Source organism: Bubalus kerabau, chromosome 2, assembly GCF_029407905.1.
Source record: "Bubalus kerabau isolate K-KA32 ecotype Philippines breed swamp buffalo chromosome 2, PCC_UOA_SB_1v2, whole genome shotgun sequence".
Lineage (NCBI taxonomy): Eukaryota > Metazoa > Chordata > Mammalia > Artiodactyla > Bovidae > Bubalus > Bubalus kerabau.
Window position 1 is genome coordinate 30,383,637 of NC_073625.1, and position 27,182 is coordinate 30,410,818.

A 27,182-nucleotide genomic window follows, 5' to 3' on the forward strand; every position below is an offset into this window, starting at 1 on the left:
TGTACTGCACATTAATTTTTTATATCATTATATGTATATAAATTGTCTATAATATTCAGTTAGAGGCTTTTCTATATGTGTGTGTGTGTGTATGGGGCTGTTCATCTGATTTTCTTCTGTGTATTTTGGCTTCTTAATTTTGCATGTAAACTCCTTGTAGATAAGTGTCAGTTTTTATTACCTGTATCTCTTATTGTTCCTCGTGCAGGAGAAATATAGAGTATTAGTAGAGGAAATAATAATAATGCCCAGCTTAATTGAACTCATTGTGGTGCCTTGCACCATTCTAAAGTCTTTATGTGAACCATTTAGTCCTTATAAAAGCCCTATGAGATAGGTGCTGTTTTTACTGATGAAGAGACTGAGGACAAAGAGGGGAGTGATTTGTCCCCAGTTATTCAGCAAATGAACCGGGGAGGCAGGATTTGGCTCTAGAATCTGGGATCTTAAGTACTATTTTACACTTTCTTTCAAATACTATTCTGTAATCTCTCTAGATAGTTGCTGAATGAATCTCTCTAGATATTTATGCACACCCTTTTATTATTTACCTATAATAGCTTGAGGAATATAAAAGACACTGTTTTATCAGGATAACTGATTCCAGTTTCCCCTACATCTACGTGGCTGCTTTTATGCTACAAAGAGTGTGGGGAAGGTGAGAGACACCCCACACACACCCCGAAACCCAGTGTGACCTGTTTCACCAGCTGGGGAGCTTGTGCTGCATTTTGTGAGAAGACGTGAAAACTGATGGCCCTCGGGTGGTTTGGGCGTGTGTCTGCCTCTTTGTCCTTCTCACCATCTGCCTTGATAATGAGAGTTGAGTGTATTTGATCAGGTGGCAGAGAACAGACAAGAAATGTAAGACAAGAAAATGGTAACTCATGCCCCTTATGTTAACATTTTACAGCAAGAATTCTGAGTGGCTAAGTCTTTTGAATGTGGATAATGAGAACTTTACACAAGCCGACAGAGTAAAATGAATTCCTAAAGTGCTTTTAGAAAAGTGAGATTTGCCGGCCAGGAGAAGACAGCCTGAGCCATCAGCCCGTGGCTCTAATGCCCCCGATGATGAGCCAACCATCAAGTTGATGGTCATCGGCCTTGGGGAGTTTGTCACAGCATCCCTCCTCCCTGGAATGAACATGACCTTTTTCTCTCCCACAGACTGTGGCTTAGGACGCTGCCAGCCCAGGATGATGCAAGCCCACGAGCTGTTCCAGTACTTTCGGCTGCCAGAGCTGGTTGACTTCCGGCAGTACGTGCGCACCCTTCCAACCAACACGCTCATGGGCTTCGGCGCGTTCGCCGCGCTCACCACTTTCTGGTACGCCACGCGGCCACGGGCCCTGAAGCCTCCATGTGACCTGGCCATGCAGTCAGTGGAGGTGCCGGTAAGTGGAACCTGGCCGCCCCCAGGTTTCCTGCCTCTGTCCCCAGTTTCTAGGCCCCATCATGGTGACATCCAGCAGGATCACAATCCCAAGCAAATATTTGTTCTCCAGGGCACTTTGCAAACTGAAATGTGCTCCCCAGACAGAACTTCAGCAGCAATGAGAGGAAGAGGTCAAAATATAGGTCAGAGGGATGCGTGTGGTGGTGCTGGTTAGGTGTCTGCCCACGTCACACGGAGCAGAGCTGCTGCTGCTGCTAAGTCGCTTCAGTTGTGTCCGACTCTGTGCGACCCCATAGATGGCAGCCCACCAGGCTCCACCATCCCTGGGATTCTCCAGGCAAGAACACTGGAGTGGGTTGCCATTTCCTTCTCCAGTGTATGAAAGTGAAAGGTGAAAGTGAAGTCGCTCAGTCGTGTCCGACTCTAGCGACCCCATGGACTGCAGCCTACCAGGCTCCTCCATCCATGGGATTTTCTAGGCAAGAGTACTGGAGTGGGGTACCATTGCCTTCTCTGCACGGAGCAGAGGCTCATCCCCAAATTGCATGGGGCTTCTGCCCACCGCTGGGCAGTGCGCTTTGCCCAGAGGGCCCTGAGAGGGGAGAAGGCAAGCACAGGGTCCCCTCCCTCAGCCAAGAAGAGGGTTGTCAGTCGTTAGAGAAAGAAGGATTTCACCTGTGACTGTCTGATACCTGGAAAACATCATGCAGAGGTTGAAAGGGACTCAGGCATTTCTACTAATGATAGAACGAGGCCAGTCTAGGAGCCTTCAGGAATAATGGAGCCGCAGAATTTAGGATGGGTGAGAAAAAAGAAGAACATCCAACAAGACATCAAACGAGGACTTCAACAAGAAGTCGAGTTCAGTACCGTGGTTGCCGTTTAACTTGGGTGAACGAAAGGTCATGCTCTCATTATTGTAAAAATCTAGGCAGTGAGTGATGTTCCATAATTAGGGCTTCCTGGGTGGGATGAGAGGGCAGTCTAAAGGTTCTTCCAGAAGGATTCTTTTCTCAGTGCGCCCACTCTACCTTCCTCTCCTTGCACATCTCTTAAAAGGTCAGCAGCAAAGATGAAGCAGCCTGGCGTTCACAGATGCTTTGACTCTTCACCTGCTCTCTGCTTTGACGTTTCCTGCTTTCCCCTCCCCAAGTCAGATTTCATTTTCAGGACTTATGACTTGCAAAAGAACATTGTGAAAGACAGAATCACCTCATTTACTTTTAGCTATGTGGTGAAAGGTCACCCACCCCCCCGCCCCCCAACCCAGGCTGTTGGCCATGAGGGGGAAAGTGTGTCCTTCCAAATAAACCCATGCCTGATTAATACCTTCTTGTTATTTAAAGAGTTCGACTGTCTCTTGGATTCATTCATGTGAAACTCTTAAAATATATAGAAGATATCAGTCTAATTCATGCCAAAATGTAAAAATAGAATGAACTATTGCTGAGGCAAGTTGACTTTGTACTTCATTTCTAGTTAGCAGATGAAATTGGTATTTCACAACAGCTAATCGTATACCAATCGTGAGAAGAATTTAGTTTTTCCTAGTGTGTGTGGAGTTTCTGGCATCTCTTCTCTTCTGGCAGAGGGACCGGTGTCTCATAGTAACATTGCCATCGCTAGGAAAACAGTCCTTGGCAAGTGCAAATTTAAGATATTTATAATTTAGCAGTAACTGTAAAAAGTAAAAAAGCCAAATTCTTATTGTATGAGAAATTGGAGAGGCAATGTGTTTTTTAAGTTCCAGCTTAGCGTAAAGTCAGTGAGCCTTTTTAAAATAATCATGCATCTTCTTTAGAGAACAATTTAAAACTTCAGATAAACAGGAAGAAAATGAAAATCTCAAATTCTACTACTTGGTATATGGGCTTCCTGACTTTGCTCTTTATAGGAATAGTAGATTTAGCTCTGATTTTCAGAACGTGTAGGTCTTAAGAAGAGGTACAAAATTTGCTTTGCATTTCTAAAAAAGAACTTAAAATATTGAACTTAAGATTAGCTTGGGAGTAATGACACTTAATAATTATAGATGCTTTTATATTGCTAGCATTGCCATATGGGCTTCCATGGCAGCAGTAGGAACTTAATTCATTAAGTATTAGTCCCAAGCCTGTCTATCTTAGGCTGTCATAGGGGCTGATCACCAGATTAAAGTCTTCTTGCTTTATTCATACTTTGAAGTCAGGTAAGCACCATTTATTTGCACAACCCCATTCTCACACCCCCTCCCATTTCACATGAACAGTTTTTTCACCCTCCTCTTTCCATAAACTTCACGTGGCTATTAAAATGAGAAGAATCTGCCCTTTTGGGTTTGGCTGCATCTTATCATTATCCACACTAGCTGTTTCCCAGTTACACCTTTTTTTTTTTTTTTTTTAAAGCAGCAGCACAGAAGTTCTAAATAAGTTAAAGTTTCTAACATTTCATTTTACAAATCAGGATAATAAAGAAGGTGTTAGGACCCGTGCTACAGACTTGTGCCAGAAAGAGGATGCAGACACGAGCTATAGAATGAGACAGAGAAGCTGGAGTTGGCCACAGAATCCCAAAAGTCTCTCTTAAATTTTGGAGCCTGGTTTGATCAGGATCCTGTTTAGAGAGCTGTTTCCTGTCTGGGGTGCAGCCCCCAGCTGCAACAGTGCAAGTCTAGGAAGAACTCTTCCACAGATTTCTCTGCTTTTCCCCATAACTTTGAGCAGAGCAGAGAAGCAAGTTTTTCTGTGTTCATCTGTTTTATTATTATTATTTTTTTAATCACACTCGAGTGATAAGGGAGTTTTCTGGTTTCAACCTGTTCTCTGGGCTTCCCAGGTGGCTCAGTGGTAAAGAATCTGCCTGCCAATTCAGGAGACTTGGGTTCGAGCCCTGGGTGGGAAAGATACGCTGGAGGAAATGGCAACCCACTCCAGTGTTCTTGCCTGGGAAATCGCATAGACAGAGGAGCCTGGGTGGCTACAGTCCCTGAGGTTGCAAAAGCCAGACACAACTTAGTGACTAAAACAACAACCGCAAAAGTCTTCTCTGAAATTGAGGTCCCCATGTTCCCCTCGTGAAAACAGTCTTTTCTTGAGTGACCAGAAACCCAGGGGGACTGATCAGGGCCCAGGCCGTGGCGGTTGCTGTTCCAGGGCATAGGAGAGTGTGTCAGAGCCGGAAAGGACCAGGGAAGCAGGGGGATGTAGCTGAGGCTAACCCAGTCTGCTCTGCTAAGGGCCAGGTAGCCTTGGGCAGGCTCATCCAGGCTGACCTTCAGATTCCTCATCTGGAGAAGAGAAACGACCAGGGCCTTCCCTCCCACCACGTTGAGAGGCTGCGTAGATACAGGCAGCGTCCAACTGAGCCCAAGAGAAGTGTTCAGTAAATGTTGGGTTTCTTTTTCCCTAAAGCTCTTCTCTTTAAACTCTCGCATTTTAGAGATGAGAGAACAATGGGAGCCCACCCAGGTGAAATTATACCACAAAGTAAGAGGAAGATCTGAAACTCTGTTATGCTGCCTCCTAACAGTGGTTGAAAGCTACATATTTTAACTAAGATTCTTTGTTTGGGGATGGGAGAGGGTGTGAGGAGAGGATAAAGCAGAGTAAATAAGGAAGCTTTCCGTTCATGTAGATAAATTTGATGACCAGTGGCTAGACCTTCTGAACCCGGGAGCAGACTCTTCTGAAAATGGATTTGCAGGCAAAGGTAGTGGCAGAAATGGAAGGCGGAAAAGGGGCAGGTCAGATAAGAAATGGAGTCTGGGGTTCCCCACCCAATTTGGATGTAGCATCAGAAACTGTCGAGGACGGGGTGGAGGTGAGGGCTAGGGGAGGGACAGAGGACTGGCAGAACCTGGGCAGCAGCAGTCCAAGTGGGTCCTGGTGACTTCTGCCTTCCCTAAGCCAGGTCAGAGCAGAACTTGTTGCTGACGAGGTTGTGGGCCAGAGTTTAAGGGGGTTAGGCAACAAACCCATGGCAAAGTATTGATGAGAACCATTGCCATTGAAGAAGGACGTGGCAGAACCAGTCTGTGAGTTCCTGCAATGTCCTATAGGCATTGAGATGACTATCTTCTTAAATGAAGTCAGGAAGTTTTTTGAGGCCTACCAGGAGATTGTAATAGAGTGAAATAAGGGAATAAATCATAGCAAGTAAAAACTTTTTTATACCTTCCAGTCCTTAGCCTTTTAAAGGCTTCATTTGAAGAATATCAGAACTTGTTTTAAAAATGTACCTCAAGGGAGACTTCCCTGGCGGTCCAGTGGTTAGGACTCCACCTTTTTACTGCAGGGGCCTCAGGTTCAACCCCTGGATGGAGAACTAGGATCCAGCAAGCGGCACAGTGCAGCCAAAAATAAAACTGTACGTCTGGTAATAACTTAAGAGTCACTGTTTAACACATGTATACCTGTGGCGGATTCATTTTGATATTTGGCAAAACTAATACAATTATGTAAAGTTTAAAAATAAAATAAAATTTAAAAAATAAATAAATAAATAAACTTGTTACCAGGCCTTGGCTTAGTGTGGGTTCATCTCTTTTAGTAGGCAGAACAAGTTCATTGGGTATAACTTATCTCCCTGTTGGATGACTTCACTCCAAATGACCTCATGACATCCAGGTCACTTGTTGGCTGGGTGACTCTTTGACGTGAAAGGTTGAGATTTAAGCATTCATGTGTTGGGGTTTGTATGGTGAGGAACTTACATTAGTATTTGAATCCTGTGCTGCTAAAAAGTTGAGTATGGAGGCTGTGACCCTCTGGATTCGGTTCTCCCTGCTCACAGAGAGTAGGCATGAAACTGGCATTCACTGGCATTCGTTCAGCAAGTTCATGGTGCGCACAGGACACAGGAGGAAGAGGCTGCTGCCCTTGCGGAGTGGACGGCCCAGCAGGGAGGACCGCCATGGAGAGATCCTTCCTAAGAGTCACACGAGTGACTTATTTTCATGCCATGAAACTAGAACCATGGTTCCTCGTCAGAGAAGAACTTGAAGGAAGCAACCTAAATGGAGCACACCAGACCCCTGGAAGCCATGCTCAGTAAATTGCAAGGCTTTAAAATTCAAAAGTTCCCATCCACTGAGGCCTTCTGGATGCCATGGGTTATCCAGACAAACCTTGGGCCGGGGCCACTGTGACAAGGGATGGCGTCCTAGTCTGTGTGTACAGGTGCCTGTGAGACTGTCGCTGAGTAGGATTTCCCCCGTAGCCAATAGAATCACACTGTCACACAGGCATGGGTGTAAAGACCCACTTGCAAACTGGCAAAGCAGTTTCTGCACAAGAAGAGAGCATTGTTTAAAAGTTTGTATGAAGTTCTCACTCTGGACTTATGGAGACAAAGGGGTAATGACAGTGCCCCCCTCTAAAAGGAGTTTAACTCCTAGAACCAGTGAGTAGAATGGTGGTTGTCAGGGCTTGAGGGTGGTGCTGGAGGAAACAGGGAGAGGTGGGTGAAAGGGTTCAAGCTGTCAGCTGTCAGAGGAATAAGGTCTGAGGATCTTAACGTATGATGAGGTGAAGCTGATAACACTGTATGGCATAATTGAAATTTGCTGAGAGAGTAGAACTTAGGTGTCCCTACCAAAAAAGATTTTAAAATAGGAAATATGTCAATTACTGAACTCCCTGGTGGCTCAGTTGGTAAAGAATTTGCCTGCAGTGATGCAGGTTTGATCCCTGGGTCAGGAAGATCACCTGGAAAAGGATCTTCTCCAGTAATGGCAACCCACTCCAGTATTCTTGCCTGGAGAGTTCCATGGACGGAGGAACCTGGTAGGCTGTAATCCATGGGGTTGCAAAGAGTTGGATACAAGTTAGTGAATAAACTGCCACCATGTGATTTATACCTTACCAAAGCTGGGAAAAAAAAAAAAAAAAAAAAACACATCAAGAATGGCAATGCCTTCTGGACCAGAGTGGAGGGGGCTTGAGCAGTTTGTTGAGTTGGGCAGGATGGGAGGCGGCCAGGTCGGGACCAGCCTTCGGGGAAGCTGCAGGGGAGCAGGGGGAAGGCTGCCCAGGAACGGCAGGTGCGGCCAGATGGTGGGATCACTCACTCCACTGCCACCAGCCCCGTGGGCTCATGGAGGACTGGCAGGGCCATCTGTGAGGGGCATTATTAGCCTGACGAGTGGGAGCCAGGCCCTCAACTGGGAGGAAGGGAGGGAAAACAGGGGCAGTCTCGTCCCTGCAGTCATTTGTACAGTAAATACGAACATGAACGTGAGCATCACTCTCACCCCCGGAAGCCCAAGAACAGCCGGCTAGCAGGGTGTGTGAGACCTTGGAAGAATGTCTGGGTTTGAGGCTCTGGCTTCGTGTCTGTCGGGAGTCCTTGTGTAAACCTGTGTGGGCACTGATGCTTGCTCACTTGCCTCCTGTGGCTGCAGGCTCTAGTCCTTTTACCCCTCGGCTGGTTCTTCCCTGCTGTATGGCTGTGCGTGTGGTCAGGTAAAGAGTGGACAGAGATAAATCCTTCAGCCTCATCCCTGGCGACTTGGCTGCTGTGGTTTTCAGAGGATGTTCACGCACGTTTTCAGGAAACATCACAACATCTGAGCGTATTTTCCGCCAGCTGTCCTAGCAGTTGGGGCACAGAGGGTGGGATGAAGAGATGGCTGGGAGGGAGTGGATTTGATGAGAAATGTTTTGCTGGGAGTGTTTTTATACCTGAAGTTAATCTCGGCATTGTTTCTAAAACTTAGTGGGCTTCTTAATAACAGCTATGAAAAACCTTGCTAACTAGTACTTCTTAATGAAACTATTTAGTGGAAACCTAACTAGTTTCTAGTGTGGTTAGACATGTCTGCTCGCTGGAGAGTGGCCAGTGATTTGAAGGAGGCGTAGAAGCACCCGAGTTGGTCAGGGGGCCGCAGTGTCTGGGTGGGATGAGCCATGAGGGGAGGGGCGGGAGTCCCAGAGAACTGAAGGCAGAGGGTCTCATCTTTGTGCCAACAATAGACCTCCAGAGTATTAAGGAGCTGCCTTTAGGAATTCAAAGAAAGAATGGTGATTATGTCAGAATTTTTTTTTTTTTTTTTTAATTTCCGGCTTCCCTTCAGCCAGGAAGAAAGGCTCAAGTTACTCTCTGGGAATACATATGGTAAAACAAGCCTGAAGACACGATTTGATTTTGCACAGACGATGCTCACGGGCTTCATGAAGCAGGGACCATGTGTACACATATCCGACGGAAATGTGTGCTGTAATTTTTTTTGAAGTTTAAAAATAGCCTCCCCCACAACTGGGGTCCACTCCCATGGAGTGAAAAACAGTGGCAGAGATAGGCCTTTGTGAAGCTCTCAGCAAAAAACCCTGCCTTGACAGCGTCTAAAAGGCCGAGCAAGTAAGGGAACAGACCTGTTTCCTTCAGACTGTGAGCTAGTGCCTTGAACATTCCAAGTGGCAGGCACTCGGAGATGCTACAGGCAGGGGATTTGAATTTGTGACTCAACTCTCTCCCCATCCACAGAGGTGGGAGGGAGCTATTTTTCCCTTGAGGGATTGGCTGGTTTGCTCTGGTGAGGAGCTTGCCCTGCATTTGGTGGCACAGAACTGGTTTGCTAAGTAACCCAACCAGCCTCCCTCACCCCCAGGGCAGGTCCTCCCATGGGGACAGGGGCAGCTCAGGAAGTTGGAAACTGGAGAGCGAGCTTGGGAGGGAGGATGGACAAGGAAGCGCCTTCTGAGGGTTAGAGGAGAGCGATGGAGAGTCAGACCCCCAGTCGCCCACTGGGCTCCGGCCCGGAATCCTCCAAGATGGAGGTGGACCGTGTGTGGGCAAGTCCCTCAGGCTGGTTTGAAGCTTGCTCCACTGCATTTTAGACGTGGGAATGAGACAGGGAGGCCTCCCTACCGTCTGTCTGTCTGTTTTCTCATCTGCAAAGTGAATACTCCCTTGCTTCCATCTCTCCTGTGCTCACATTTCGATACTTAGCACCCATTGTAATGGGTGCTTCTGCCCCTTCTTCAGTCACTGGGTGTGGAGGACCTCGGGAAGCTGGCTGGTTCAATGGTGGAGCGTTGGTAGTGAACCTGAGGGTTCATAGTTACGTGGTTGCGTTTATGTTAGCATAGAGGAGGAGTCTAGCTATCAATACTTTTAAAATTCCCTGTTCATTATCCTGAAAGATCTGGTTGGGAGCATCACCTGTTGGCTGGTCTTGAATAAAGACCTAGTTTGTTCTGTCAGAGATCCCGTGTTACTGAGGGGAGAACCCATGGCCAGAGGGCGTCTAGGTCCCTGGATTGGAAAAGCCTCTTTGTGCCTGTTCATAAAAGGTGGTAGGTGATGGTGGCCTGGGTTAATAAGATGCATGGGAAAGCTACATGCTTGGTGGGGCGGGGTTGGGGGGAGTCATTTTTTCCCCCAAGGACCATGGTTTCACCTGCTGCTTTCCTCCCTAGAGATGGATGAGACATTTAAGCCCAGCCAAGTCATCAGCTGTCTCTTTAGCCATTATTGGCTCTCCCTGCCCCCTCTCTGCTTTCTTTCCTTTCCCTCCCCCATCCCTCCCACTGTCTAGCCCTCTCCTTAGAGGGAATAAACCGTAGTAGTAACATAGTGGGTGCTTGACTGTTAGGGCCTGTCAGATCAGATCAGATCAGATCAGTCGCTCAGTCGTGTCCGACTCTTTGTGACCCCATGAATCGCAGCACACCAGGCCTCCCTGTCCATCACCAACTCCCGGAGTTCACTCAGACTCACATCCATTGAGTCAGTGATGCCATCCAGCCATCTCATCCTCTGTCGTCCCCTTCTCCTCTTGCCCCCAATCCCTCCCAGCATCAGAGTCTTTTCCACTGAGTCAACTCTTCGCATGAGGTGGCCAAAGTACTTGAGTTTCAGCTTTAGCATCATTCCTTCCAAAGAAATCCCAGGGTTGATCTCCTTTAGAATGGACTGGTTGGATCTCCTTGCAGTCCAAGGGACTCTCAAGAGTCTTCTCCAACACCACAGTTCAAAAGCATCAATTCTTCGGTACTCGGCCTTCTTCACCGTCCAACTCTCACATCCATACATGACCACAGGAAAAACCATAGCCTTGACTAGACGAACCTTTGTTGGCAAAGTAATGTCTCTGCTTTTGAATATGCTCTCTAGGTTGGTCATAACTTTCCTTCCAAGGAGTAAGCGTCTTTTAATTTCATGGCTGCAGTCACCATCTGCGCCAGAAAAATAAAGTCTGACGCTGTCTCCCCATCTATTTCCCATGAAGTGATGGGACCGGATGCCATGATCTTCGTTTTCTGAATGTTGAGCTTTAAGCCAACTTTTTCACTCTCTACTTTCACTTTCATCAAGAGGCTTTTTAGTTCCTCCTCACTTTCTGCCATAAGGGTGGTGTCATCTGCATATCTGAGGTTATTGATATTTCTCCCGGCAATCTTGATTGCAGCTTGTGCTTCTTCCAGTCCAGCGTTTCTCATGATGTACTCGGCATCTAAGTTAAATAAGCAGGGTGACAATATACAGCCTTGACGTACTCCTTTTCCTATTTGGAACCAGTCTGTTGTTCCATGTCCAGTTCTAACTGTTGCTTCCTGACCTGCATATAGGTTTCTCAAGAGGCAGGTCAGGTGGTCTGGTAGTCTGATCTCTTTCAGAATTGTCCACAGTTTATTGTGATCCACACAGTCAAAGGCTTTGGCATAGTCAATAAAGCAGAAATAGATGTTTTTCTGGAACTCTCTTGCTTTTTCCATGATCCAGCGGATGTTGGCCATTTGATCTCTGGTTCCTCTGCTTTTTCTAAAACCAGCTTGAACATCAGGAAGTTCACAGTTCACATATTGCTGAAGCCTGGCTTGGAGAATTTTCAGCATTACTTTACTAGCGTGTGAGATGAGTGCAGTTGTGCGGTAGTTTGAGCATTCTTTGGCATTGCCTTTCTTTGGGATTGGAATGAAAACTGACCTTTTCCAGTCCTGTGGCCACTGCTGAGTTTTCCAAATTTGCTGGCATATTGAGGGCAGCACTTTCACAGCATAGTTGTCTATTTTCTAGATCGAGATAAATGGGACCACAATTCATAAAGCTCAGGCCTTTCTATCCCAGAGAAATTCTCAAGGATGTAATCATCTGCTTTTGCATTTAAATAAGGAAGTGACGCAAAATGACTCTCCCCATCAAGGTGTTCCTTTTCCTCAAATACTGGCCAGAGTTCTAGTCCTGGGAACCATTGGTTCACAGATGGTTCACTGTGGTCCTGTCCTCACTGCCCTCAAGGGGAACTTGAACTTTTATTTCCTAATTCAGCCACGTGGGGAGACTGACCTCTAGAGGAACCTTTGCTTGTACAGCCAAGTAACCTCGTGACCGCTGATTTGACTGTAGTGTGGTCACTACACACTGACTCATTCCTTTTTTAAAAAAAAAACTGGAAAAACTGCAGAACCCCATTAAAGAGGAAATAAAAGGCCCATAGTTCTCCGTGACTCAGTCTTACTGGTGATTTCCTGCACATTACACACAGGGTTGTCCACATCCCTTTCCCTATTTCTTGAGCACAGCTGAAACCCACACCTCCACACCAGACCTGTAGGATATGGCAGAAGTCCAAAAGGGCCAGATATAAAGTATTTCTTCATTTAAGTAGGTGTTCCTAAAAATAGCTGCATGTACTTGGATAACCCAGTAGTTAAATGCCCTGCCCTTGAAATGGCTCGATTTTGTAGCACACACAGGCATTTCAGCCCCGCCGTCGTAGCTGTGCAAGCCCACACCTCTGCAGGTGCCACCAAGGTTGCCAGTGCTCAGCGTCTATGGACAGGACTTTAATTCAAGAAGAAAGGTGGTACATGCACATCAAAAATGATTTCTCATGGGCATGTGTGATCATCATCATCACCAGTCCATGCTAAAGGAAATCCTAAAGGAAATCAGTCCTGAATATTCATTGGAAGGACTGATGCTGAAGCTGAAACTCCAATACTTTGGCCACCTGATGTGATGAACTGACTCATTTGAAAAGACCCTGATGCTGGGAAAGGTTGAAGGCAGGAGGAGGAGGGGACAACAGAGGACGAGATGGTTGGATGGCATCACCGACTCAATGGACATGAGTTTGAGTAAACCGGGAGTTGGTGATGGACAGGGAAGCCTGGTGTGCTGCAGTCCATGGGGTCACAAAGAGTCGGATACAACTGAGCGACTGAACTGAACTGATCATCATAGAGCAACAGTTTTCAAAACACAGACTTTATTGTTTGGTCTCCCTCATTCCCATTTCATTCACCCCTTTTCCTGAAATTACAGAGTATGCCTTATAGTTAATTGATAATGTGACCTGTTACCCAGCGTTTCACCTATACCTTTTTGGCATAGAATTCATTTACTGCTTCATCTCTAAACTTTTGCTATTTATTCTAATTTCTAATTAGAATAGTAATAAACATTTTGTCCTCGGGTTACCTTTTGAAGAGGATGGCTTTTTTTGGAATGTGATTAACTTCTTTAACTTTGAATTGACTGTTTTACCAAACAGTCCTGAAGACTTTACCTTCAAAGTCCTGAAGTTCGTATATCACCAGAACGGTAGTGTAACCAGAGTTACTTAGCAAAAGTTGTTATAAAATGATACTCAAGAGCAGTGATTCTCCAAGTAGGAACTGGGGAGTTGACCTTCTGTCTTGAAGCGATAGAGTCTGCATATATTCAAAGCTAAACTTAATCTGTTTTGGGCTTCCTTGATGGCTCAGCAGGTAAAGAATCTGCCTGCAGTGCAGAAGACACAGGAGACACAGGTTCAACCCCTGGGTTGGAAAGATCCCCTGGAGGAGGAGAAGGAAATGGCAACCCACTCCAGTATTCTTGCCTGAAAAATCCCATGGACAGAGGAGCCTGGTGGGTTGCGGTCCAAAGGGTCGCAAGGAGTGAGACAGGACTGAACGATTAAGCACGCAAACTTAATCTCTTCTCTCAAACCTATCCCTAAGTCCTAGAGTTTGATTTTGGATAGACTGGAACTGCTGTTCTTACAGGTCTCCGACACGCTCTTGTCCTCCTGCTTTCAGTAACCTGCCAAATCCCGGTCATTAGCACTTAGTGCCTCCAGCATCAGACATGACTTGCCCTGCCCTCGTCAGGCCCAAGTCAGCTGGTCTGTCTCCATTGTGTTCTGCAGGCTGATCACCCTCCTTGTAGATTTCCTTCTAGGAATTACCCTGATCTTCACCACTTCCCTACTGGGGACCATGGTGTTATTATTCAGTCACTTAGTCATATCCAACTCTTTGCCACCCCCATGGACTGTATAGCACGCCAAGGCTCCTCTGTCCATGGGATTTCCCAGGCAGGAATATTGGAGTGGAATATTTGCCATTTCCTTCTCCAGGGAATCTTTCCAACCCAGGGATTGAACCTGGGTCTCCCGCATCTCCTGCATTAGCAGGCAGATTCTTTACCACTGAGTCACCAGGGAAGGCTTAATTTGGGACCATAATGCGTCCAAGTGGTGCACTGGATCTCTGAAGGGCTGGCTGAAAGGCGGACTGCTGGATCACACCCCCAGAGTTTCCAACTCAGTAGATCTGGTGAAGAGTTTGCTAACTGCTTTCCCCAGGAGGCCCAGGTGTTCCCCTGCCCATGCTCCGAGGACTTCGGCTCTGGGGTGAGCCAGTGCCCTGTAGATTCCAAGCTTCTCCTCTTTCTCCATTCCAGCTCCCTTGGTGCTCCTTTGCTCAGCCTGTACTCCGTGGAGTCCCTCTGGTCATGTAGGGATGAGGAGTCCATGCACATCCGTACATTTTATAGCTGATGATGGTAACTAGTAGATGCTACATGGGAAACTGAAGTTCCTAACAGATTACAGGGCAGTTAGCAAAGAGGAAAAACAGTAGACATGATCTCCAAAAGAATATAGATAAGGTGATGGAAGTAAAACTGAACGGTGGTGTGTCATTTCCCCAAGACCAGACAGAATCAGTCCTTTATCTGCCAGTGGCTGTGGTTTGAGAATCGTCCGTCACACTTGTGTCCAAGGGTTTGGTTTCCAGTCCTCAGACTTCTCAGCCTCGTCTGACAAGACCAATGCTTATAAGTCTGTGAGCCTCTTTGGGCCCCTTATCCTTTCCCTCCATCACTTCCTTTTCCCAGGGGTCCTGGATGGGCTTCCTGTGTAGCTTAGTCAGTAAAGCATCTGCCTGCAATACGGGAGACCTGGGTTCAATTCCTGGTTCAGGAAGATCCCCTGGAGAAGGGAATGGCAATCCACTTCAGTATTCTTGCCTGGAGAATCCCTTGGACAGGGGAGCCTGGTGGGCTACAGTTCTTGGAATCACAAGAGTCGGAGACGACTTAGCACTATCTTTCTTTCTTCTTTCTTTCTTCCTGGACGGACATGGACCCAGCCTTGCTTCTCTGAAGCCGGCACTTGTCTCAGGTGGAGGATTTATGTCAGACGCCAGCGCATCTGGCCCTGGAGTCCATGCAGCAAACGCTCACCCTTCCCAGGCCCTGGAGGGGATTGACGGCGCGCACTGTAGACGTATTCTTTTTAATCCTTTTTTCTGACCTTCTGTCTGTCTGTCTTTTTTCCCAGGGCAGTGATGGTGCCCGGAGATCCACGCTCCTGGACAGTGACGAGCCCCTGGTGTATTTCTACGATGACGTCAGAACGTTATACGAAGGTTTCCAGAGGGGCATACACGTGTCCAGTAAGCATCGGCCTGAATCTGTGCAACTAGTGCTTCAGGTTTTTGCTTTCGACAGAGGGGTCTTTCTCAAGAAGCCATATTTGCTCACAACTCTCTCCCAAGCAATCTGACTCCCAGCTCCCTATCTCCTCCTGTAACTTCTGCAGAGCGAGTCCCCCCGCACACAGGTCCCATCAGGTGTGGCCCATGGTCAAGGCACTTCTGCAGTCACATGCGGCGTGCTTCATGGAGAGTCACACATCCATTAGCGCCTTACAGGCTCTGACATTTCCTGCATAAAGAGACCTATTTAACCAGGCCTGATCCAACATTTCTCAAGCTTGGTTAACCAGGAGACCCGTATTTTGAGAAATAAACATTGATACCCAAGGAAGCAGGGTTCCATCAGAGACATTTGAGGGATATTGGCTCACGAGACTGTCCTTCATCTCTGACGGTGGCACCAGAGACCCTGGGTACCTGGCAGCTGCCCACCCTTCCAGCCCATCTCCCTCCTGCCCCATGTAAGAAACAAAATAGAAATAAAGAAGCAAAACTCAGACCCAAACCCAGGGGAAAAATGCGTCCAATCTGAATTCATTGTTTCACACCTGAGGACAACTTTGTGGAATGAAGGATACAAATGAGAACCTAGGAATATCTAGGCATGTTTAGCCCATCGTTTATTCTTTCATTTGTTTTCTTCTTTTAGATAATGGCCCTTGTTTAGGCTCTCGGAAACCAGACCAACCCTATGAATGGCTTTCATACAAACAGGTGAGTTGTCTGGCTCTGTGGCCGCCTCACGTGAGCCATAGGGCGGGAACACGGCAGTTCCTGGAGCCTCTGTAGGTTGGGTTGGAAGGTTTCTATGGAGTGTGGATGCCGACCTGGCTCAGGGCTTTAGAACAGACATGTAGCATCCCGAGACATTAAACACACAGATTTGGGGAACACTATATCAGTAATTGAATGGGTGTTTCAAAGTAGTTTATTTTAGAACTGCTGTGGGTGTGTTGTGGAGTACAGTATAAATTTTAAAATAAAATGCTAGAGGATTCTCTGGCAGTCCAGAGGTTAGGGCTCCAAGCTCTCACTGCCAAGGGCCCAGGTTCAATCCCCGGTCAAGAAGCTAAGATCCCAGAAGCCATGCAGTGCAGCCAAACAAATAAATAAAATGCTAGAAATGTGCTTGAAGCAGGTGACTCTTCTCCCAGACCCCACGGGAGGATAAGATTACTCCTTTCTGTCTTGAGGAGTGCTGGACAGATATAGATGCCCCAGTGTAGAGGAGCCCTCTCATTTTATAGATGAGAGAAAATGGGCCCCAGGCAGGGCTGGGACTCACCCCTGGTCACAGCTGAACCAGGGCCAGGAGGGAGGCCCACGCCATCTGTTGTAAGGAGTCTTCAAAGCATCATACTGATCCTGGGGTGACCTTTAACCCGAGGGCAGCATGGAGAGCAGCAGAAATGTTCAGAGATGACACCTGTGTAACCGAACAAACACGGAGGCGGCTGGGATCTGGGCCGTCTCACTCCGTCACTCTGGTCCCAGCAGATCCATGGCTTTTAACTGTACATAGTAATTTGCAGATGGCTGGTAGCAGGAAGGCTTGCTCCTTTTTTTTGTTTGTATCGTGATTACAACAAGTCTAGTTGCTCCTGACTCTCCCCAGTTCAAGGCAGCACCCCTGAGACACGCGGGAGCCAATGGGGGCATCCGATTTGCTGCCTTGTGCTTCCAGCGCAGCTGTCGAGAGGGCTCCCTGGAGCAGGGGCAGGATGCAGAGGACCAATCCCCCTTCTGTGGCTGGGGCCCTGGGTAGTTGATGTGTCCTGGGAAGGGGTGGGGGTGTGTGAAGTGGGTTGTCGTTAGGATCTGAAAAACCAGCCTGTGGGAAAACGCTTCCTGGTCCTCCCACATCTGAGGATCAATGAAATGCAAAAGGCAAGAGAGATAGAGGCAGAGATAAAGAGAGACAGACAAGACAGCTTCGCGTTCCTTGCTTGTAGGAATCGTGAGCTGTAGGTCCGGTGAGCAGAGAGACTGCTGTTTTTATTTTCCCTTAACAGAGCCAAATAGTAGTTTTCCATCGAAATAGTAGTTTTCAGATCCTTCATTTTCACAAGTGGTGTAAAAGCAGTTCATGTTTGTTGGAGATTCAACATTGCACAATGGTCTTCAGGCCTCACAGAATCTGCCAGTGCTTCTGGTTTGCATCATCTTCTTGTCATGTTACTGTTTTGTGCGGGTCTCAGCCTGTCAATAATCAGTATTGCGGCTGGGCCAGCCCTTGTAGTTCATAAGATGATTGCAAGACGCCCTTCAGCAATAACTATAAGAAACTTGGGAAAAAAAAAATAAAGCTTTCTTACTACAAGACTTGGAAATTACACAGCACACCTGGACCTCACACGTGAAGTCTCTGGTAGGGGGAGGGAGAGTGCAGAGCACCTGGGGTTTTGCTTTATTGGGGTCAGTATCCTCCTGTGGGGTCTGGGCTCACTCTTATCGATGAATTTGAAGCACAAGAGCAGTAACTTAAAGCACAGGAAAAAGAAAACACAAGTGGCCAAAATGGACAGTTACCCGCATCAACCAAGATCTCTAAAACAAAGGAGGCTCATTTGCGGGGGGACCTGGCTCCTTATCTTTTTTGTGGCTGGCGATGTATCAGCCTTGGAAGTGGATGCATCAGCCATCAAAGCTGAAGGCAGGTGCTTGGGCTACCAAATAAGAGAAAACCAAACCCTTGGGCTTTGCACTACCCTTACTTGTAGTAATATGTTCCTGTATACTTTCTGTTATATGTTGACTGCCAGAGGGAAAACAGGTCCACTGCCAATGGGATGTTTGAGGCAGGTTGAAAATCCCTGGGGTTTCAGAAGGTGTTTTGTACATTTCAGACAGAGACCAGTGAAGATAAAAAAAAGTAGACTGAAGCTAACTTTGGATGTGTGTATTTAAATGATTTCCCCCCTTCTCCCAGTGATTCTGAGCTTTGGGGGTTAGGAATCCCTGTAAAGCTTTTCAAAGAAAGGTCTGGACCGTCTTTCTAGAGACCCAAGTGTGTGCATAGAATCCAGTAAGCTCTGCAGACCATCTAAGCACTCACAGGTTCCCAGCCCTTACAAACAAGCAGGAGCTGTGGAGCAGTCCCTGGGGTATGGGAGAATAAGCATGCTAATGCCATTCTTGCTGTCACTCTTACTGCCATTGGCAGAGCAGGGATGGCACCATGTGCCCGAACCAACAGGCTTCTGGAGCAGCATCAGGTGTGGTTCTGTTCTCTGCAGGCGTGGGTGTAGATTTAAAGTGCTCATGATAATTTACCAACCAAGAATAAAGAATTCCAAGTTAGCATTAAAAAAAAACTTTTTTAAGTACATTTGGGGTAGGAATGAGGAGAGGATGGGAAATTGGGGTAGGTAGATAGTCTTGCCTGGTTTTACTTAGTTGTAATTAATAGTGTACATTTTATATTCATTTATCTTAAAATTGTAACAGACACTCAAGTTTGATATGGTTTTTTTTAATTGTAGTGTTTACTAGCTGTAGAGCATTTTGTTAGATTTACTATCATTTACTTGATCATCCAGCCATTGGTCTTTTTTCCCCCTAAGCTTTTATGACTTTACATAATTTTGAAATATATGTATTTGTACCTAAAGTCTTTTCAAAATTCCCTTTAGGACTGCATTATTTCCTAAGAACTAATTCTCAAGAATACAGTTGTGGAGCCTAATGATTAGAACTCGTCCTTATTTTTCAAAGGTCTCCCCCAAACTTGTCCTTTCTGTGTTTATAACAAAGGACAAGTTTCGGCTTTTTTGTTGCTCTTTATAAACACAGACACAAAATTCTGTGTCCCTGGATTGCTTTTGTAAAACTAAAGTATAAAATAGAAACTCTGACATGGATCGTGTGTGACCTGGCAGCTGTTGGGGTGAGATTCATTTGCTTTGCCGAGGGAACTGTATGATCAGTCCCCTCACCATGAGTTCTGGAAAGTCAAACCTTGAACTTTACAAAAATTTGTAACTACAGGGATACCTGTCTACCCCTGTTCTTTCTCTCTGGGCAGAACTGCTTCTTGGTGAAGATATTAGGCTCGGCCGTCACGGGAAGCTGTGTTCCTTGAGTTGGACCTGATGCTGTTCCTGATTTTTTTTTCTCCTCCATTATAGGTTGAAGACATGGCAGAGTGTGTGGGCTCAGCACTGCTCCACAAGGGCTTCAAGGCAGCTCCAGACCAGTTCATCGGCATCTTCGCTCAGAACAGACCTGAGGTATTAACCGTTAGGCACTGGGCAACCAAAGCACAGAGAATTCTCGATATGAGAGTCAGTTAGGGTTCACACCTGCCTCTGCTTCAGACCAGATTCTGTGGTCTGATCACCACTAATATAGCTCTGTGTTGTGCCTTAGAGAGTTACATGTATGAAAACCCAAACTAGGTCCTTCTTATGGCACCCCACTCCAGTACTCTTGCCTGGAAAATCCCATGGGCAGAGGAGCCTGGTGGGCTGCAGTCCATAGGGTCGCTGGGAGTCGGACACGACTGAGCAACTTCACTTTAACTTTTCCCTTTCATTCATTGGAAAAGGAAATGGCAACCCACTCCAGTGTTCTTGCCTGGAGAATCCCAGGGACGGGGGAGCCTGGTGGGCTGCTATCTATGGGGTCGCACAGAGGCGGACATGACTGAAGTGACTTAGCAGTAGCAGGGGGAAAGAAAAAAAAATTTTTTTTTTTAAACCAGGTCCCCAAACAGAAACTGGCAAAGTCTTTGCTATACAAAGACAAACAAATAAAAACAAATAACTAACAAAAATGTCTTCCGACTTTAAGGGCTGCCTCTGTGGTTAGAAAAATAGTATTAGTCAATGCCAGAGAAACTTGGGTACATTTTTGTCAGTAGCAAACTCACGCCTTTTCTTTCTGAAAGGTCCAGGCTTTCCCCCTGCTCAGATTGCAAAGTTTAAAATCTCAGGGGGCATGGGGAAGGAGCTTCAACAGTAGCTGACCATAATTAGGCAGGTGGACTGCCGTTTGGCCATCCAGGCCTGTGCATGGTCTTCTGTAAACCACTGTGTTAAAGTGCATTGAAATGAGAAGCCCCCCTGGAGTTATTACCTATGCTGTGAATAAACAAATTAGTGGCATAGCTGGCACAGAAAAATCCAAGCGCTGGACTTGAAGACGCTACATTGACTCTTAGACCTGCTTGCGTCCAAAGACATGTTGGTTTAACATGCTACTGTTTTATAGGTTACAGTGGTTTCTCAGCGTTTTGTGTACAGTTAAAGGAGGAATAGCATTTTCCACAGCTGGACCACAATTAGGCTCATGGAATTTCATTTCTTTCATTGAAAGTGAAGCCCATTTGAATGAACACATCCAAAATTTTTGTTTCAGTGGAATATCACTAGTCATGCATCTATGACTAGGACATAAGTTCCTTACTTCATGGATGGAATGGGCTTCTTCCTATATGTATCAGTTAGTTCACCAAATGTTTATTGAGAACCTCCTATATTGCCAGGCACTGCCAGGCACCAAAATACCACGGTGGATCTTCTTTGTGAGGTACCTTGAAGACAGCCCTCATAAACCCATGTTTTCTCTTCATGTGCTGTGTGGACATAAAGTAGAAGGGTTATGGGAGCTCAGTCAAGGAGGACTTCCTGGAGGTGGCATCCGAGTGGAGTCTTGATGGCTGTAAGGGTGGGGAGGCCAAGGGAATGTCAGGAACAAGGGCATGTTTGCCTGGAGCAGCGTGTCTGTTGGGAGATGAATCATTTCAATGTGGTGGAGGGTGGAGTGGCAGAAAGAGAGAAAACAGCTCCAGGCCAAGTGAATGTGAGTAGGTCGTGCTTCCCATGGCCCTGTGCCCTTGTCCATGCTCTGTGTTCTGCAGGTGATGGGCACCACGAGGGTTATCAGGGAGAGAGTGACTCTGCTGCATCTGCCTTGTAGGCGGGTCAGTTGCCGTGTGACTGACGGGTTTAGAGAAAGATGACCAGCGACCCGTGTCACTTCTTTCCTTCCTCACTTTCCTGGGGAGACTTCCATGGACAGTTCTCCCGGTAGATGGCATGTGCCTCTTCCTGTAGTCCCAGGCCTTCCTGCACACTGTGGCCAAATTGCTGTTCCTCGGACCTCCAGTCGCTGTTTGACGGAGGAGCCCCAAAGGCAGTGTCTTGCCTGGTTCATAGAGCCAGGCTCCTCTGTGACCTCAGGCTGGCTCCAGCCCTCTGTCAAGCTTAGCCAGCCCCCACAGCCCTGCTAGGCCATCCCTGCCAGCCTCAGGACTCACTGACATCCCTCCTCCCTCCTTGGACCTCGAGGTCCCTCTCCTGGAGTCCCCGTGCCTTTCTCTCCATCTGTTGAAATTGTGCTGCTCTTGCCAACGGCAAGCTCGATTCCCTCCCCCTGCATGGAGGCCCGCTGTGGGCGCTCTCACCTCTGAGCTCATCACTTTATTGTGTTCTTCATCCTCCTTTCACATATTTGCCCCAAATCTTCAGGCAGATTGCACTTTCTTTTTTTTCAGTAAGAACTGGGCAAGTGTTTTGTTCATTAGGAATCCCTTCAGTGCCTGACGCATGGTAGTTGATACACAGATGTTAGTTTTGGTACATCCAGTGTTTCCACATTGAGTCTCTAGAGTCCTGTTTTTCCTGGAGGGGTTCCATGGTGACCTCTCATATTCTCACCCCGACCTCTACTTTTTCTTTAGTGGGTGATCATTGAACAGGGATGCTTTACTTACTCGATGGTGATCGTTCCCCTCTACGACACCCTTGGAACTGAAGCCATCACCTACATCATCAATAAAGGTATGTCTGTGGTCTTTGGGAGCATCTTACCCTAGTTATTGGGTAGATACAGCAGCTACATGTAATGATTACATGATGGAATAGGAATTTTTATTTAAATGTACACTTACCCTCCTATTCAAAGAAGGTAGTTCTTAAACCTGATGTCAGATGTTACAGTCAAGCTTTTAATATCCCAGAGCTGCTTCCTCACTGTGTCTCTTTACTTCCAGCTGAACTCTCTTTGGTTTTTGTGGACAAGCCAGAGAAGGCCAACCTCCTATTAGAAGGTGTAGAAAATAAATTAATACCAGGCCTTAAAACTATTGTTCTCATGGACTCCTACGGCAGTGATCTGCTGGAACGAGGCAAGAAGTGTGGGGTGGAGATCATCAGCATGAAGGCCATGGAGGTGAGTCACCCTGCCCTGCCCCCTTCCCTGAACAGTTCCTCCGAGGTCATTTTGGCTCAAATGTGGTGTCTCTCCAGTGTGATCACAAAGTCGCAACTCTTGCTGGTCCTGTAAAAGAGAACAGAAATCTGTCTCGTTACTGGAAAGAAGAATTCTGCACACATTCCCAATGTTAACCCATCACATCCTGCCTAAGTGCTGTCATCTAGCAAGTTGCAGTGCTAACAAAGTCATTCTAGAGCACTGACGGAGAAGGCGATGGCATCCCACTCCAGTACTCTCACCTGGAAAATCCCATGGATGGAGGAGCCTGGTAGGCTGCAGTCCATGGGGTTGCTAAGAGTTGGACACGACTGAGCGACTTCACTTTCACTTTTCCCTTTCATGCATTGGAGAAGGAAATGGCAACCCACTCCAGTGTTCTTGCCTGGAGAATCCCAGGGACGGGGGAGCCTGGTGGGCCGCCGTCTATGGGGTCGCACAGAGTCGGACACGACTGAAGCGACTTAGCAGCAGCAGCAGCACTGACAAGTCCTGCTAATAAGTGCTGGAAATGAGAATTTCAGATTCAAGTGGAGATTTAAGTCTGTATGTCCTCTTTAAGTATTTAAGCCTTTTACTTACTGATTTGTCTCTAAAACAGAGTCAGACATAGAAATCTGCCTCCTTATTCTTTTTCCAAGATTGCTTTTTTAGGCCTCTGGTGAATTTCTAGCATAGGTGCTTCATTTGATTTATTTTCATTTTAAGATTCAGATTAATCACAGTTGTAAAGGTAAACCAGTCCTGGAAAATGAGTGGGTCCATGTTTAAACTGGTTGTTCAACATTAGATCGTATTGGGTTGGCCAAAAAGTTCGTTTTGGTTTTTCGTAAGATCTTACAGAAAAGCTTGAGTGAACTTTTTGGCCACCCAATACAAGAAGCTGATGAAGCTGGTTTCCCCGGTTGCTCTTGGGTTAAAGTTCCATCCACAACAGCAGGCAAGAGGAAGCTTCTGTTACGTGCACATCGCAGGAAGTAATAGGTTCAATAGATAAATCATTCTCTTTCTGAAAATGTTATAAATATTTTTCCTGGAACTGTTATAAATAGGGTTTTGAATTTTATTTATAGTTCTCCTTCTACCAAGAATTTGAGCTCCAAGTAAAGATCTATAAAACCTTTTCTGGGGAATTTAATAGGGAACCTGCCATTTGTTCTATTAGTGCGTCTGCCACACATACATATACACAGAAACAACAACATAGGACAGGAATCTGTAAGAGTTAATATGTGCAGAATTGTTAAATGGGGTTTTTAGCTAGTTTTTCAGCTAGTGTTCCCCCTTTTTTTTTCACTTGTAATCCCATTTCAAGATAATGTAATTTCTTTTCCTCCCATTTTTCCTCATCCCCCTACCCTTCCCCAGACACATACACAGGCATTTTTTTTTTTTTTGTCTTTTTTTGATTGCTATATATGGTAAAGAATTAAAGATCTTAAGGTATATAGGAATTTTTAAAAGATGCATGGAAATTTGAATCTGATAAAAGATTATTTGGGGAAGAAATTGGAATTATCATTACTTTAGCTCTTAGGTGACTTCTAGTTGGATATCAGTGTCCCTATTTTTAAATAGTGGTCAATCATACACATAATTTAAAAGTGTGATTAGGGTTTAAAACTGTATACTGGGCAGCAACTCACTGAGCCCTGAGTGGAAGTGAAAGTGTTGGTTACTCAGTCATGTTCGACTCTTTGTGACCCCATGGACTGTAGCCCGCCAGGGTTCTCTGTGCGTGGGGATTCTCCAGGCAAGAATACTGGAATGGGTTGCCATTTCCTACTCAGGTGAGCCCAGAGCCCACCCATCTAATTTCCACTTAATTCTAGGCACACTCAAGCTGTTTAATAGGAAAATAACATAAATCGTTCATTCAAAAAATAATAGGTATTAAGGTGGTCGTGGAGATACCTTCATGCAGTAACAACATCAGAATGAGCCCTGGGTAGTAATAGAATTCTCCTTGAGATGCCACACCTCAGAATTGAATCTGTCGTTCTTAACCCTCATGGCCATTGGATGGGGTCCTGGAGCTTCTGTCGTGGCCTGATCTGTAATCAGAGATGCCTAAGGCCTTTCTCCCCTCCATGTTGGGAACTGCAGATATTTGAGCCTTTCCAGAATGGTCAGCATTTAAATCTGGTGGAGACTGGTTTCTCTCTCCAGACTGAAGATGTCAGTTTTGTAGAACCGGTGATCACGGATCAGTGCTGAGTTCTGGTTCTGGGAGAGTGCAGAACAGCTGTGGTTCTCTGATTACTGTGAAGAGCCGGGCTTTGTTAAAGGCCATGATAGGAATGGCAGTGGAGACTGGAATTACATGTAAGAGACTTCGATTCCTGTCCTTGGAATCAGTCCTGTTTCCAAGGCCAGTCCTAAGGCCATCGATATGGTTTTATATAAGACAGAAAACAACCAGAAAATGGATTCTTAGAACAATGGGTAAGTATTTGGGTTCAGGTTAAATTGCTGTCATTTATGTAATTTGAAATCTGTGCTGTCTTTGTGTCGGCTGTGAGTGAATCAATCCCACAGAAAAGTCAGCTTGAACTGACTTGATGTGACTTAAATGTTTCCATTTCAAATTTTTTTTTCTCTTCTTTTTAAGGACTTGGGAAGAGCCAACAGACAGAAGCCCAAGGTGAGTGCACCGTGTCTGACCCAGCCCCAGTCTCTGTCCAGCTTCTGTGTCTAATTAGTTCAGAGGCTAGTAAAAATATTGGGTGATAACAACTAAAGAGTTTTCTATTTTATTCTGATTTGTACTGGTTTTTTTCCTTTTATTGTGCTGTAGCCTCCAGCACCTGAAGATCTTGCAGTAATTTGCTTCACCAGTGGAACTACAGGTCAGTTTTGAAAAGAAATTGTTTCTAAGTGGTACCTGGAAGTGTATATTCCTGCTTCCTCTTGTGGATGACTTATTCGAATTGTAGATGGACTGGATGCAGAAGAGACAGAAGTGTTCAAGCCTGTCTTCCAGTAGCTCGATACAACATCCCCAGGATCTGAGTGTATCCTCACACATTTACGTCACCCATCTTTCTGGGACAAACGGTATCCATGGTTTCCAGAAATAAAATTCCTGGATTTTCGTCTCTTATTGCTACACGCACCCTCTAAGACTTGCCCATATTAGTAAAGATGGTTTAACACTTTATTGACCTGGGGATTTTTCCAGAAACTAACACCTGTGGCTGGCAATTTGTTATGTAAGTGAATGTTGAAATGTCTCCAGTCAATAACGTTCAGGTAACAAAAGACATCAGCCCTGGGATTTCTTTGGAAGGAATGATGCTAAAGCTGAAACTCCAGGACTTTGGCCACCTCATGCAAAGAGTTGACTCATTGGAAAAGACTCTGATGCTGGGAGGGATTGGGGGCAGGAGGAGAAGGGGACGACAGAGGATGAGATGGCTGGATGGCATCACTGACTCGATGGATGTGCGTCTCAGTGAACTCTGGGAGTTGGTAATGGACAGGGAGGCCTGGCGTGCTGCGATTCATGGGGTCGCAAAGAGTCGGACACGACTGAGCGACTGATCTGATCAGATCTGCACAAAAGACGTATTAATGCGTCTCTGGTCAACAAGCTGTTAAGATAATTAGCTTCATTTAAAGGATTACAGGTTGCTCAGGAATTGGGTGTGACTCAGCTTTTGGCTTTCACAGTGTACCTCACATTAGAGGCATCGGGGGCCCTAATGATGTGGGGTTTATGGGCTTCTCTCACGTCCACCATTCTTGGATGGAGTTTCTGTATTCTAACTTTATTTTGCTCATATGTGTCCCCAGGCAACCCCAAAGGAGCAATGATCACGCATCGAAATGTAGTGAGCGATTTTTCAGCGTTTGTGAAAATGACAGAGGTAAACTTTTGGGAGAGGGCCATCTTTCCGTGTATCCAGTGGTTGGCATCAGGCCTCAGGAATGAAGGTGCTCAAGGCCCCACCATCATGTTAGGCCCGGACCGTATTTGAAACAGTACCTGAAATATAGATAAGGTCTGAGCTTTCACAAGGTCTAAGGTCACCTCCTCTCAAATAGTTTTTCACTATGGACCTGATCCCCAACTCCTGCTGTGACCGTTAACATGAATTGACAAATCGAATTTATTACATTTTTTTATATAGTAAAACTTCATTTGGATACTGCCTTATAAATGTTTTTAGGAAAGGACAGAGAAAAACTGACTCTTTTGTGATTTTATCTCCTGTTTTAGTGTGCGGAAAATAATTAATTTATTTATGTGGACAAGGAAATGTTAAATGTTGCTGAAGGTGTTTAGAATTATTACTGTTTTCACTGTTTATTATGCTTAATTTGACTTCCACTTTATATGAAGGATTAAAGCCTTGAACTTTAGATCAAATAACTTTATAGTTATTTCTAATACTTTTAAAATTTGCTGTATAAGTGTCTTAGTCTGTGTGGGCAGCCATAACAAAATAGCACAGATTGGGTGGGGTGGCTTCAACAATAAACATACATTTTCTCACAGTACTTGAGGCAAGAAGTCCATGATCAAGGTATCAACAAATCTGATTGGTTCTGGTGAAGGCTTTCTTCCTGGCTTGTAGCCAACTCCTCTCCATGCCTCCCTGCCCTCACTTCTGTGTGCACATGGAGAGGTTTCTGGTGTCGCTTCCTGTCCTTAGAAGGACACCAGCCTGATTGGATCAGGGCCCCACCCTTAGGACTTCATTGAACCCGAATGACCTTCCCTGTCTCCAGATACAGGCACATGGAGCAGGGTGGTTAGGGCTTTAAGTATGACTTTGAGAGGGGTCCTTACAATCAGTCTATAGCACTAAAGATCTATTTCCAACTTGCCTTTTAAAAAAGTATGTATTGAATAATGTAATGAATACCTTTCC

At 45.9% G+C, this 27,182-nt stretch overlaps 1 protein-coding gene across 4 annotated transcripts in view; it reads left to right on the forward strand.

Moving 5' to 3' along the window:
• ACSL1 (acyl-CoA synthetase long chain family member 1) overlaps positions 1–27,182 on the forward strand; it is a 65,390-nt gene that overhangs the window by 20,769 nt on the left and 17,439 nt on the right. For all 4 annotated transcript variants that reach the window (XM_055567413.1, XM_055567412.1, XM_055567415.1 and 1 more), the window contains 9 exons: positions 1,171–1,397; positions 14,934–15,048; positions 15,740–15,804; positions 19,218–19,319; positions 21,773–21,872; positions 22,085–22,263; positions 24,917–24,949; positions 25,103–25,154; positions 26,101–26,174. In XM_055567413.1, coding sequence (XP_055423388.1) covers positions 1,200–1,397; positions 14,934–15,048; positions 15,740–15,804; positions 19,218–19,319; positions 21,773–21,872; positions 22,085–22,263; positions 24,917–24,949; positions 25,103–25,154; positions 26,101–26,174 — 918 coding nt within the window. In that variant the 5' untranslated portion in view covers positions 1,171–1,199. The remainder of the gene's footprint in view (positions 1–1,170; positions 1,398–14,933; positions 15,049–15,739; positions 15,805–19,217; positions 19,320–21,772; positions 21,873–22,084; positions 22,264–24,916; positions 24,950–25,102; positions 25,155–26,100; positions 26,175–27,182) is intronic.